At 36.2% G+C, this 13,352-nt stretch overlaps 3 protein-coding genes across 3 annotated transcripts in view; all 3 read right to left on the reverse strand.

Annotated features, from left to right (window-relative positions):
- hoxb3a (homeobox B3a) overlaps positions 1 to 11,659 on the reverse strand; it is a 45,307-nt gene extending 33,648 nt beyond the window's left edge. Inside the window, exon 1 of the mRNA XM_053514478.1 lies at positions 11,342 to 11,659. The gene's annotated coding sequence lies outside the window, so the exon portion shown is untranslated. The remainder of the gene's footprint in view (positions 1 to 11,341) is intronic.
- Positions 797 to 3,204, reverse strand: LOC128544412 (homeobox protein Hox-B5a). The gene is made up of 2 exons (XM_053514488.1): positions 2,508 to 3,204; positions 797 to 1,878 (listed from the first exon to the last, which is right to left on the reverse strand). The coding sequence occupies exons 1-2, from the start codon at positions 3,085 to 3,087 to the stop codon at positions 1,631 to 1,633; spliced, it is 828 nt and encodes a 275-aa protein (XP_053370463.1). The 5' UTR covers positions 3,088 to 3,204; the 3' UTR covers positions 797 to 1,630.
- LOC128544414 (homeobox protein Hox-B6a) lies at positions 4,727 to 7,019 on the reverse strand. The gene is made up of 2 exons (XM_053514490.1): positions 6,265 to 7,019; positions 4,727 to 5,476 (listed from the first exon to the last, which is right to left on the reverse strand). The coding sequence occupies exons 1-2, from the start codon at positions 6,692 to 6,694 to the stop codon at positions 5,220 to 5,222; spliced, it is 687 nt and encodes a 228-aa protein (XP_053370465.1). The 5' UTR covers positions 6,695 to 7,019; the 3' UTR covers positions 4,727 to 5,219.
- Positions 11,660 to 13,352: the final 1,693 nt, after the last annotated feature.

The following is a 13,352-nucleotide window of genomic DNA, read 5'->3' on the forward strand; positions in this document are numbered from 1 at the left end:
AATCCATTCGTAGCAGTTAAACCGTCACTTGCTTTCTAGTATGTGAAATATATAGTACATTGTCAACTCCCCAAAACCATAAAACTAACTTTATGGACCCCACGTGACTTTTGAGAGCCAGTAAGGGATATCTGTCTGTGGCCTGCGAGATTTTTACGATCTAACTTCAAGATAAAACGCTCATCCATTTGACATGTAAATGTCATAGCCTCTTTTGGTATAGTTTGGTCATTGGCAAAAACTGAATCCCAAAAGGCAGCCGGCCAGGCGATATGGTTCACCTTTTGGACAATCTACTCGGCTCTCAAAAGTCGCCTTAGACGTAGCAAAGCGGTATGGCTGTGGTAAGTTTACAAGTTCGCTGCTTGTTTACTGAGAGACAGGACTACTGCAAAATAATGGTCTGTACATCACAAATAAAAATTTTGTTTGAATGTCACTGACAGAAAGGCTAGTATGTCATTACGTCTATAACAGTATTTAGATTCGGTTTTACCTTTGTATATTTTTTGACGTTTGTAATTTGTAATTAGTCACGTCTTTCTCCATCCGATCTAAGTTTTAAGCTAATAGGCAACATTTTAGAGTGGTCTGTGGGTCAGTTTAAATCTTTAGTATGTCTTGTGGTCTACTGCAAATTTAGCATCCCGTTAGAACAATCTTGTAGCTTATTAATGTGGATTTTTTTTTACTTATAAAAGAACTGTTGCATATAGTGTATTGAAAAAGAAATAGTAAGAGTATTAGATAGTGATATGAGACATACATATGCAATGGTTTCTCCCGACGTGATGGGTCTGAATAATAATGAGAACTTTATTTTTACTACAAGTTAAGCTACAAACAAATACAAAAAGCTAACTGGCAAAATGCGTACAGGCAGTTCGACATGGCTATTTTCCCACACACATTTGTCATTCACTCTTCCTACTACAAATAGCCAAATGGTCACAATAAAAGTGTTCAATATGTACATTTTAGGAACATGAACATGATCCAGGAATATACAGTTACATAATTTGAATATAACTATACACACGTAGAACGGATACAGGACTCTAGAACTATTTACATTTTTTTCAAAAATAATTGAAGAATTTTAGCACATGACAAAAGTCTAATGAATTTATCTAGACAATGACTTCAAACATATATGACAATGGAACACAGAAGCCTCACTTCTGCTAAAATGAATGCAGTCACAACAAGAGCTTGCTGACTAGAGCATCACTTCATATTTGGGCAGAAGCATCGCTGTAAACTCAAAGGTATACAAGGCATAGGTAGTAAATAAGTTATAACATTTAGTTAACATGCTAACTCTCAGAGCATTATACATAGCACTTGACAAACAATATTCATTACAAGGACAACGAGCGGCTATTTTTCTTTTTCTTTTTGTTCATTTTCTTTTTTCGAAATAATAATCTTTTTTTTAACGATCACCATGTGAACACTGTGATTTTATTATTTTATCAGTACCACAGAAAAAAATAAGTTGATTTAAATACCCCCAAACATGCCGGAAGGTGCCGCTTTTACAGTACTTAGTAATAGTCTGTTGAAATTTTCCCATCAATACTCCCCTCACGATTTCGTTGCAGCACTTAGAGCATGATCTGCTTTACCACTATGGCTGGAAAGCGCTACCTGCGGTAGCCAGACTCATGCTCTTCAACTTATTGTCCTTTTTCCATTTCATCCGCCGGTTTTGGAACCAGATCTTAATTTGACGTTCTGAGAGACATAGAGCGTGGGCTATCTCTATCCTTCTCCTCCGGGTGAGATACCTATTAAAATGGAACTCTTTTTCCAGCTCTAGCGTCTGATAACGGGTATAGGCAGTTCGGGCCCTTTTTCCATCTGGTCCAGTCATATCTGCATGGCAAGATTGGAAAGAAAACATTAGCGAGAATGGCGCAATACAGCATTAGAACAGATCGCCAAAAGTGTTTTGCAATTTGGATATTTGCATGCAAATACTCTTGACGGCCTCACGATTTATGACTGAATGAGTACAGTGCAATCACCAAATGGTACAGTGCACATATGTGCGGAAAAATATTTTTTTACTATTCGTTTTTTTGGTTTATGTTTTTTGTTGTTTTTTTTTTTGCTTTGAGTGGAACACATAATAGTTTTCCCATGTAACGAAGTGTATTCTTTTAGTTTCCACTAGTCGACAATGTTTCTCAGCACTTTTGTATTTTTTACTGGATGGTTTTACTCACCCAAGTAATCACATTCCTCTGCGCCATAAAACGGAACTTTTAAAAGAAACAAAAACTATTAAGCATTTATGGCTTGCTGTCCTCTCTTCCACCTCTCTCCCTTTCTCTGATACAGCTTGCGAGGTTCCACGCTTGAAAGATTTATGACACTTTTGCGAAAATAAGTAAAAGCTAATTCCTCCCCACTGTTTGAAAGCAAAAAAACTTCTAAACACAAATTAGACGACATTTAATCGCGAACAGTAACGAAGCGTAAATATGACAATATAAGCGTACCATGGCTTATGTGTAGCTTCCGCATCCAAGGGAATATTTGTGGCGCTTGGCCATCGGTTGTCGCCGAGCTGGTAGACGTTGCCGTGGTCTCTTGCTTCTGCAACGTCCGCGGAGCTTGGTTGGCCGCTCTGTGGGAGCTTTCTTCGGTCTCAGATGAAGCACTGGCCTCGTCAATTTCTGTAAAATGTGTACTGTTAGTGAGGTTACTACTCGCAGCGGAAGAGCTTTGGTCCGAGGGGGGTGAAGAGCCTTTGGGTCCTAGGCTCTCGCTGTTAGAGCAGGGCAGCGGCTCCGGGGATGCGAGTGAGCAGCTTGACGGCTGACGGAATCGCGTCTCCGGGGCTGGAGATTGGAAGCCCCGGGAATTGTCCCCAACCGCCCCAAAGTGGCCAGTACTGGCTGATCGGTTGACGCTTAGGTCCATCCCATTGTAGTTGTAGCCGTAAGAGCCTGAATGCATGGTGCCGGAGTCCCTGTACGAGGCGTTCATAGCGTTGCTGCTAGTTCCATAATTTAGTAACTGATAGTCAGGGCCATTTGGGTAGCGCCCTGAGAACGAGTTTACAAAGTAAGAGCTCATTTAGGTTGTTTTAGCGAGCTTGATTTGTAGATCTTGGTCGTTATAACGCTGTGCTTCACGATTTATGATGTATTAATGAATTATAGCAATGCACTGTACTTCGTTTTTGCTATGTATGCGGCCAAATATGGGGGTGGGGGTGCGTTTGGGAATCACGTGCTTTTGTTGACCAGTCGTAAATTCTCACTGATGACTTCAAGAGGTAATTCATGCTCTATGGTTACAAATGATGACGAGACGGGGAGTTGTAGCCTCGAGCATTCGTGTGCCTCCCATTGCAAGGATATGTTGCATGTGAGCAGACAGCGTCACCTACTGGCGAAGTAATTTATAGCACAGTAAACCCTTATCAGGGATATGGATCTATTTTTCTTTTTCTTTTTAATTATCGTTTTTAGTAAGAACACAACTGCACAACTCTTGTGCCCTAAATAATTTTTTAATACTAAAATAATCCAGAATTTGTAAGGCAGTGACTAAAAATTAAGGGTTATTATAATTTGCATAAATTTGCATAGACGTACTTATATGTGACATTATTATTATTATTATTATTATTATTATTATTATTGGTGTTGTTTTTGTTATTATTATTATTATTATTATTATTATTATATAGTTATATAGTTTCATTTATAATCTAATGATTGAAAAAAAATAGATATTTTCATTTATACTTGTTCAATTTTAGGTCCTTGGTTCCGTTTGCGAACCAAAAAGAGTCCTCCGTAAGCCATGAGGAATGTAAGATTGTGATAGATAACCTGAGTTGATATATGGTTTGTTGACACAAAGGCACAAGTTATTTCATGCATGTGCAGCATTATGTTCTTTTTTGTTTTTTTGTTTTTTGCTTACTTTTAAACCAGAAAAACATGGACTAAGCTGGGATAATCAAATATCGACTATTTAACTTATACGCATTTAAAATAGATTTTAAATTAATTAATTAATTAATTAATTAATAGTTGTGTTAAATGTAGGACTGTAAATATGTTTGCATAAGTTCTATTATAGCAACCACATGTAACTTCTATAGCAAGATATTGGTAAGAAATGTATGTTATGTGTAAGAAATATGTGCATTTCTTAAATATCTTGCTATTAGCGAGTCTGCAAATAAAGCGTTTTTGAATAACGAAACAGACGCTTCTAATATGAGCTTCTAAGACTTTCTTAAATGCCCATTTTCTCTGGGTGAGTGCACAGTACGGACAGGTCAGCTTTCTCTTTTGGCCATCAGTGAAAAATCACTGAACCCCTTCCTTTCACTGTGCATGGAGTATTTTGCCGCTGAACACCGCGGCTTGACTTTCAGTGGGGAAAAGGGAAACTGGGTTTTGATTGACATGATATTTAAGTATACCTGTTCTCAATTGCTACCTGGGGTTGGCTAATTTCTTAAGTTGCCTCCAATATAACTTTGTGTCTTGTGTTTTCTATGCACTTATATAAAAAAATTGTGAATAATAAATAGACGAATTCACGCTGTGCTCTCCGAAATTATGATAATTTTGCAACGTGGAAAAAAATAATGACACATTTGATAGAAATCATACTTCATATTATACGTCTATCTAAGAAATAGTTATTTCTGTTTCTAAAATAAGTGTCACCAAACAGGACATGTCAGGTGAAATCTTTCCTTGTTTATTTAATTGTTTCTCCTGATAAATATTACAACAATTGGAATCCACATACAAAATCAATAGACTATAAACATGAACACCCGGCTTCTTAGTTTAGAAAAGAAAATGAAAGCTTCAGTCCTATATTTTCCATAAATTCAGTAAACACCTTACACATTTAATCACCGTAATTAAAATGTGTCATTTCGTACAATCAGATTTTATTTAATTTTATTACAGCTTAAATATGAGTACGAATGTAACATTTAAAATGTGTTACACATATCCGTTTTAAATGCAAGAAGAAAAAAACTAAATCATATTTAGCACATAAAAGACATTAATTAGAGACATTGTGTAAGAGTTAAACAAAATAAAATGAAATGTATAAGTGGAATGCTACAACGAATTTACCAATACAACTTCAACGAAGCAAATCTATGTGCATGGAGAGTTTTTCCTTCTGATGAGTTATTGAGGTGTCTGCTGCTCTTTGCAATAATTTCATTCTGTCCTCTTCTCGTCTTTCTCCTCGCCACTGGTTTGTGATGAGTTGATTAATTTGTTCTCCTTTTTCCACTTCATCCGCCTGTTTTGAAACCAAATCTTGATCTGGCGTTCAGTCAGGCAGAGAGCGTGTGCGATCTCAATACGGCGCCTGCGGGTAAGATACCTGTTAAAATGAAACTCTTTCTCCAACTCCAGCGTCTGGTAACGGGTGTATGTCTGACGACCCCTCCGACCAGGGTTACTGAAGGTCCCTGTCCATGAAATGGAAAGAGGAAAGGTGGGGGATAGTCTCACATTAACGCCAAAAGCATGCATATTATAATGATTATAATGACAAATGTGTACTAGAAAAACAGCTTGAGGACAGTAACATGACTTGCGAATTGTATGCCCACAGCCAATTATTAAGTGTTCACAATGCTATCGACTGCGACTGCACGAATAGTACACAGTGGCAGATATTCATGACTTAAAGTAAAAAGGTTGTCACTAAAATCCTTAAGACAGATACTATCAATTCCCGTTGAGTTATTGTGGTCTAGCTAACTCAGTGCGTCTTGCTATTAGCTGGCATGTAAAATCAGTATTTTATAAAATCAGTTTCAACACTATGTGTTTAGTTTCCTATGTAGGCTACTACAACTATATAAACTAAGATTATAATTCGGACTTTCTATTTTTTTTTTACTGTGTTTTATGATAGTGCTTGGAGAATTTAATTAAAACGGCAACGTCACTTCATATTAACAGACAAGAAATCCCTGTTGGTATAAGGCAATTTAAACTACAATATTATAATATTAAGAAAAATTGATATTCTTACAATAAAGGTAACGCGTTCTCACAACTGAAAGGCTGTCATATATCCTCTCTGCTTTTAGTATAACACTGTCGAGACGAATATATGCTGGAGACAGAAGACTGTACATACACTCTATGTGCTTCCGGATTTATACAGTCAGTCGAGTAACACACTTTAGTTCTGTAGCCTAAATCAGAGATGGCAATAACATAAGAAAACATTAGAACATGTACATACCACTGCACGAGTTCATTCTTTGCATCCATGGGTATACTGGCACTGACGGCTTCTGTTCATCGCCCTCGGTATAGATGCTTTTCCCAAGCGATTCTGTGCAATCTGTTTTTCTGTGCTCCTGATTGTGGACAAGAGAGTGTTCTTCTATGCTAGGGAGGGCACAGGCGTTGTCCTTTTCTCTGCAAAAGCTTGCTGCCGCGTAATCGCAGGAACCGATGGTGGTCGCCCTGCCGTAGGCACCATTCGTCTGCTGGTAAAAGGAAGAGTGGTATGCCTTCTCCTGGACACTGCTAGTTCCATAAGCAGCACCGGGATAGTGTCGTAAAGGGTCTGTGTATCCGGAGGAGTATAAGGGTATCTGTCCCAAAAATGACTCTTGTCCTCCGGGCAGAGCCACCGGGAAAGTAGAATTTACAAAATAGGAACTCATTGGGAGGGCACGGTTCTTTTCCTTGGTTTATGATTTGTTGTGTTTTATAGTCCAAGCGGTTTAGCTATTAGTAGTTTATCGGAGATTGGGTTTTAGGTGAGGGGGGGTTGCTGGGTGGCTATGTGCCAGTGCGGGACAGAGAAATACCATACCATCTGACCAACCACTGACCAATCGCAAGCGACCGTGCTTGCAAATTAGTACCTTTTTTTGGTTGGGGGAATAAGGAGTTGTAGTGGTGACCGTATTTTTTTATCCGTTCTCTGTTCATTTTCTTTGAATGACATTGCTTAAAAATAACAGCTTTTTTAAACGCTAAATTTAACATGTTGACACCCCCCCCCCCCCATTTTTCGTATTGTATGTAGTGACATAAAATAAGATATTTTTTAAGAATAAAAAAAAGCGGATTTCCAATAAATGACATTTTCACTATTAAGTGCAGTTTTTATTCGATTGGAATGTATTTTCATATAGACATAGTAAGAAGCATTATAATAGAAGCACAATAATAACCATTATCACAGAGTAATTTAAAAATAATAAACAAACACGAAAAGCCATTTTAGCAAGCACATAATGAATATTATATCATCGCAACCCTGTTATATATATTTTGGGATAAACGTACTACAGCCCAGAAGTTTGACTGTGCAAATATTAAACAACTTGCAACGGGGATGTTGTCATATTAATTCATATTCATATAAGGTAATTTCATTGTCCACAGGTTCACCCTCCGATGTTTAAACTTATATGTGGTGTGATAAAACAATTTGGCACACCCGTCTTTTCTAAACATGTTACGACTCATGAACGACTCAAGACTGCATTTCATGCATAAAATTTCCAACTTGGATTAAATCATTTGGCCTGAAAACTCTAAAATGTAAGTCAGTACTATTTTTGCTATTTTCTGCTTTTCCCCACACTGCTATTCAAGTCGAGGGTGCGTGTGTTTGTCATTAACCAAGAGTACAGTTATAATGGCTGGAGTCCTGTCGTTATACAACCACTGAACCATTTGGGACAAAAAGTGGATATTTTTAAAAGTGGCTGGGGGTTGTGTGCGTTTTACTTTCATTTCAATTTCCTTCTTGCGCGACGAGGATGCTGCCCTTCCTTTGGCATTGCTTGGTTTTCTGTGAGCGGAAAGCATCTATTGTGTATCCACTTGCATGGGAAATCAAAAGGAAACTGTAATTGTTCAAAGTATGTTTATTGTTAATGAGTAATATCAGCTAGTGTTGATTTGTTTTTTATGAATTTTTAATCAGTGCGACTAACAACGCGAGGTGTACTTTATTCTAAAACTCGGTTCTTTATTTTGAACTCGATTTTAAAGCAATTTTTATGTTTTTTGTTTTTCCGACAGATATTTTATACGGACTGAGAAGCAAAAAAAATCTGAAAACGGTTCATCATAACAGACTGGAATGCAAAGCAGCTGTCATGGACGATCGCCGTGGACGAAGGAAATCACTTTAAATATATGACTTTATTGTTTACTGTAACCTCATCTAAAGTTCTCTGCATTTGTGATGGCATAGGATATATTGTAAGTATGCTTGTTCCCGCGTTACATTTTCTCATAGTATATATTTCTGTATGGTAGCCCATTCTTTTTTTTTTAACATGTTATGTGTTGACAATAAGTTTTTCATGTTTTGCTTTGTGTGTGTTTTTACTTCTTAAATGCCATTCATGTCATCATATGCAATTATCTTAAAATGTATTTTATTTGCACAAAAAATACAGTTGGTTTAAATACCACATGTTTGACGTCGATCCTTAATCATTTTTTGAAAACAATATTATCTTTAATAAGTTTGTGTAACTCCATAGAATAGGTCTCTGTATATGCACTGTGAATTCTTGACCACTTGACCACCATTTTCTTTTATTAATGATATCAATAGGTGATGTGTTTTATTCATATTAAATGTGATTAATTGAAAAATCAAGTTAATATATATTTAGATTGACAAATGTTTATTGTCATCCTTAATCATGCTTATTTTGTTGTGTTAAGAATATTAAAGAATAAATTAGGTGAAAATGTCAAATGTTTTATTTAAGTAAATTGATGCGACTGTCTGGGTTAAATAAATAAACTAAAATAAAAGAAAACTTTACCTTTTTACTTATTCGGAAGTTCTGCGGTTCATTTCTCAGTTGATGAGTTTCTACTTCGCATGAGATAAATAGCTCTAAAATGTATTTTGATAAGAGAGCAACTTCAATTATTTTAATTATTTTATTTAGACACTTTTAAATTTGCATATCACACAATGCCATACGTTAACGTATAGACTAAGTATTTCTGTATGGGACTAATACACTAAAAATCATACAAAAAACAAGCCCATGCATTGTATACTTTTTCGAAAAAAGAATACATTTAAGTGAGTTCATACTTATTTTGTATGCTACAGTAACCACGCGTAATTACACTACTGTGTCTGCTACTGTATTTATTACTGGCAGTGATTATAGTTATTCGACTACTGGGCTCATTAAAATTGACATGAATCTAAATACCATTGTCTGCTTATGAGAAGAACAAAGTCTGTTAAAATTGTAAAATGTTTGGCAAAGTTTAAAGGCCAAGTCCACATAAACAAATCTGTACAGATCTACCACGCTGTTTTGCTGCAAGACTCTATAAGGGCCCCTCCCATTTCTCGTTTCATGTCGCTACTTCTTTCTATGTTTTCGGCTACTGGGCTCAATACTTATTCTAGCTTAAACTGTATCGAGAGGGGGACAGTAACCAGAACCCATAACCGCGTCTGTGTGTGTGTGTGTGTGTGTGTGTGTGTAAGTGAGAGAGAGAGAGAGAGAGAGAGAGAGAGAGAAAGAGAGGGAGAGTGAGAGAGAGAGACTGAGCACTAATTTCAGACAGCACTGTGGCGATTTACCAGAATGGAATAAAAAAAGGTTCATCCGCTTACTGTGGAAGTTTCAGGAAACAAGATAGTACTTATGAATCAATATTTAACCTCAAGGCTTCAATTTTCTAATCAATTAGCTAAAGCAGACACTTCAAAGAGCAGCAACAACTGCCTCAAGAATTTACAGCCTCTGCATTCTTTTACGTTTCACTGCCATCGGGCTGAACAGCCAACCCTTTTAGGTTTTCTGTTATCTATGGTCCTGTTTGATTTATTGCTCTTCTTTCAAAGATTAGCTACTTGCAAGTAGCATTTCATTAATTTTCATTAAAATACAAACATACTAAAGAAGAAAAGGAAACCTCGAGATCAAACATATATAGACTATAAAAATAACTAAAACAGTAGACGAGAGAAAAAGAGAGAGGCAAAAATACTCACATTTCTATTACATTGATACAATGTGATGTATCCACTGAAACAAATTCATACACCGTGATTTTGCGGCAAATGCACATTGTCATAAAACATCTCTCTGTCTGTCTGTCTGTCTCTCTCTCTCTCACACACACACACACACACACACACACACACAGACACACAAGTCATCTGTCCTAGCGAACGTCGTGACGTGAGCAGACACACTGTCAATACATAGATTGAGACGCTAGATGGCACCAAATAGCCAGAAACAGAGATTCAGCCACAAAGACTCCGTTCAGCGGATGGGGTCTGCATTCCACAAACAGGCAGACAGACAGACACATAGCCCACCTTCTCATCATTATATTGATAAGACAAAACTATAGAAATAAATGAAACAGGATTAGACTCGTTATACAGTAACAACAATATGTGCCCAAGTGGCTTTTAAAACATCGACAGGGTGATTAATTATGTGTAACTCTTCATAGATAGGCCTTCGATAGGTGGCTATGGGCCTATTAATTGATTAATTTATAATTTAAAGAGAATGTTGGTACGTTACTGTAAAAACCAAATTAAAAAATCTTGCAATAAGGTAGAGCAGTTGAGAAGGAAGCACAAACAAACGAAAAAAAGGTGCATGCCGACTGTGACCTTGGTGGAATAGTTTCTCGGCTAGACATATCACAAGAATGGTCCAAAATAATTGTCATAATAAAACCATCAGCAAAATTCTAAACGGGTTTTGTATATTTGATCTAGGGTTATTTACGATCGAGAAAACTTTAACCATAGAATGGAAGCAGGGTTGTTTAATTATTACAGAGTTGTTTAATTATTCGCTAGATATTTTACACGATATTTATTCGTTTGGAATTAGATTACTGCCATTCACATCCATGTTCTGTCAGCATTTTGTGTGCAAAATGCGCCATTGCATCGTGCATTTTAATTAAACGCATTCCATGTCATATGTGGTCCAAGAAAGTACAGCTACGATCTGATTGGCAACCAAGCCAATACATCAAACACATCTCACAGCATCACTGACCTCACTTTCCACACCGCAATGACTGCATCCACAAGCTAAAAACAACAGTAACTGATATTTGTATCACACAGCTAAAGAAAATTCTCGAAAATCGTTTAAAACAAGACTAAAATGGTTTAATAAACATGCGCTCCATGCAGCTACCTTAAACTCCTTTGTAAAGATCCTTAAAATTATGGTCTCTGATAACGATAGCATGTTTAAAATGTTTTTTTTATATTCAAGCTGCATCGTAGTTCGAATTGATCATTACCTTAAAAATATATCGCATCTTACCTTTGCTGATAAATCGTTAGATTGCGCTAAAACAGTAGGGAGAATCCTTTGCCGTTGGTCACGCTGGAAAGCCCTGTTGCCCTGCCCGGATCCACCATTAGTGCAAACCAACAGTAATGCCATTGCTTCAGTCGTTTTTGGTCACATTAGTCAACGGCATTCGGATCCACGTCTGAAAAATATATACAAAAAATCTGCTGCGTGTCCAAATCCCAGTCAGACTCTTAATCGTGGAGGAAATCCCAATCTTAGTCGGCCACATTAGCATAGCGAGCGCAAAAGAGGCTGGTCTCCCTGTTCTGTTACCAGGAGACAGAACAGCTAGCGTAAACTACATGTATATCTTGATTTTTTTGCCTAGTATAGATAGAAGGAGGACAGTTAAAGAACATGGCGAAGCTTCATAAGGCGCAGCGGCCAAAAGAATGCTGCAATATAACCACTTGGGAAATCATAAAAAGTTCACGTTCACGGTAACACATCCACATGACCATCCTCGGCCAATCCCAGGATCCAGGCACTCATAAAGTTCTATCACAAAGTTGTAAATTTTCATAAAACAACAAGGAATTTATTGCATTTCTCCTCAGTGCCCAAGATGCCGTCGCCATCTTTTTCTTTCAAAAAAGCTCGAAAAATTTAGAAGGAACTTAAATATTTGTTACGCGTGCAAGACTTGGCGCTGATTAGATATTTTGGTAATCGTCTGACGGAAATAAATTTATTTAGCCCCTTTTACGTACACGATCATGATAGGTGGATTATTATGTGTTTATCAAATAAATTTAGTAGATAGGCAATGGCGGCCATCTTTACATTGTAACATCAAGAAACAATTCAGGGTAATGGGAAAGACAAATTTTAATAGGATATAGCCTACTGCTTTTAACAGAAATCTGTTACGTTCCCTTGTGTGCAACAGCCAAATGACGTTATGTGTTATTAGTGAAAAAAAACTCTTACAACACATCAAAAGCGGTTTCACAACCTCAAAAGATTTCTAAACAAATATAAGCATGTGCGCTCATGTTGTTAAGGTTGCGAAGTAACCCTGTAATATAAAATGGGGTATAAGCGGAGACTGCAAAATAATGTTATGTGTGTGGTTATTACATTTTACTGCTATTTTAATAATATAATGTAAATATTATTAGAAATGAAAATGAAATATGATCGTTTACATTTGTAATCATCATGTTACTGACTATTCTGACAAATGTCAACAGGAACAGAAATTTAGTTTGCATCATGTAACAAAGCGAGCAATGCACTATACAGCGTTATAAAAAGACGATTATCTAAATTTGTCTTACTTTTCCCAATTTGCAAATGCGACTTTTTCATGAGTAAAGTCTTCGATGAAAAAACAATAATTAGAGGAACACCCAAGACCGTACTGACACTAAAAACTATTGACCTGTTTCCTTTCCGCTTACTTCTTTTTGTTCTTTTTATGGCGTTTTCCGGCCTGTTTATTGATGCCCTAAACACATTAGTTTACAACCCCTAATGTAACTGCACTCTGTTGGTCTCTCCAAGTAAGGAACCAGTCACGTCCTGACCTGATGTAACGGAAGTCTCAAAAGCATTTAAAACAAATGGTAAGAATGTACAAATTAAAACATTTAATGTATTATAACGTTATTTTTTTATCTATCTAAAATATAAAAATGAATAATTTTCAAAACTATCATTAATTTTGGAGCCTTATATCGTGCGTGATTAAAAAAAAGGTATCCACACGATAAAATGTTCAAGAAATGTTCATAGACTATACTACTACTACTATTACTATCAATACGACTGTTTTTTATATTATTATTGTTATTATTGTTGTTATTATCATTATTACTATTATTATTATAATACTATATCTAATAGTATTATGATATATATATATATATATATATATATATATATATATATATATATATATATATATATATATATATATATATATATATTGTGTGTGTGTGTATATATATATATATATTATTATTATTTACGAATA

Source organism: Clarias gariepinus, chromosome 16 (genome assembly GCF_024256425.1).
Source record: "Clarias gariepinus isolate MV-2021 ecotype Netherlands chromosome 16, CGAR_prim_01v2, whole genome shotgun sequence".
NCBI lineage: Eukaryota > Metazoa > Chordata > Actinopteri > Siluriformes > Clariidae > Clarias > Clarias gariepinus.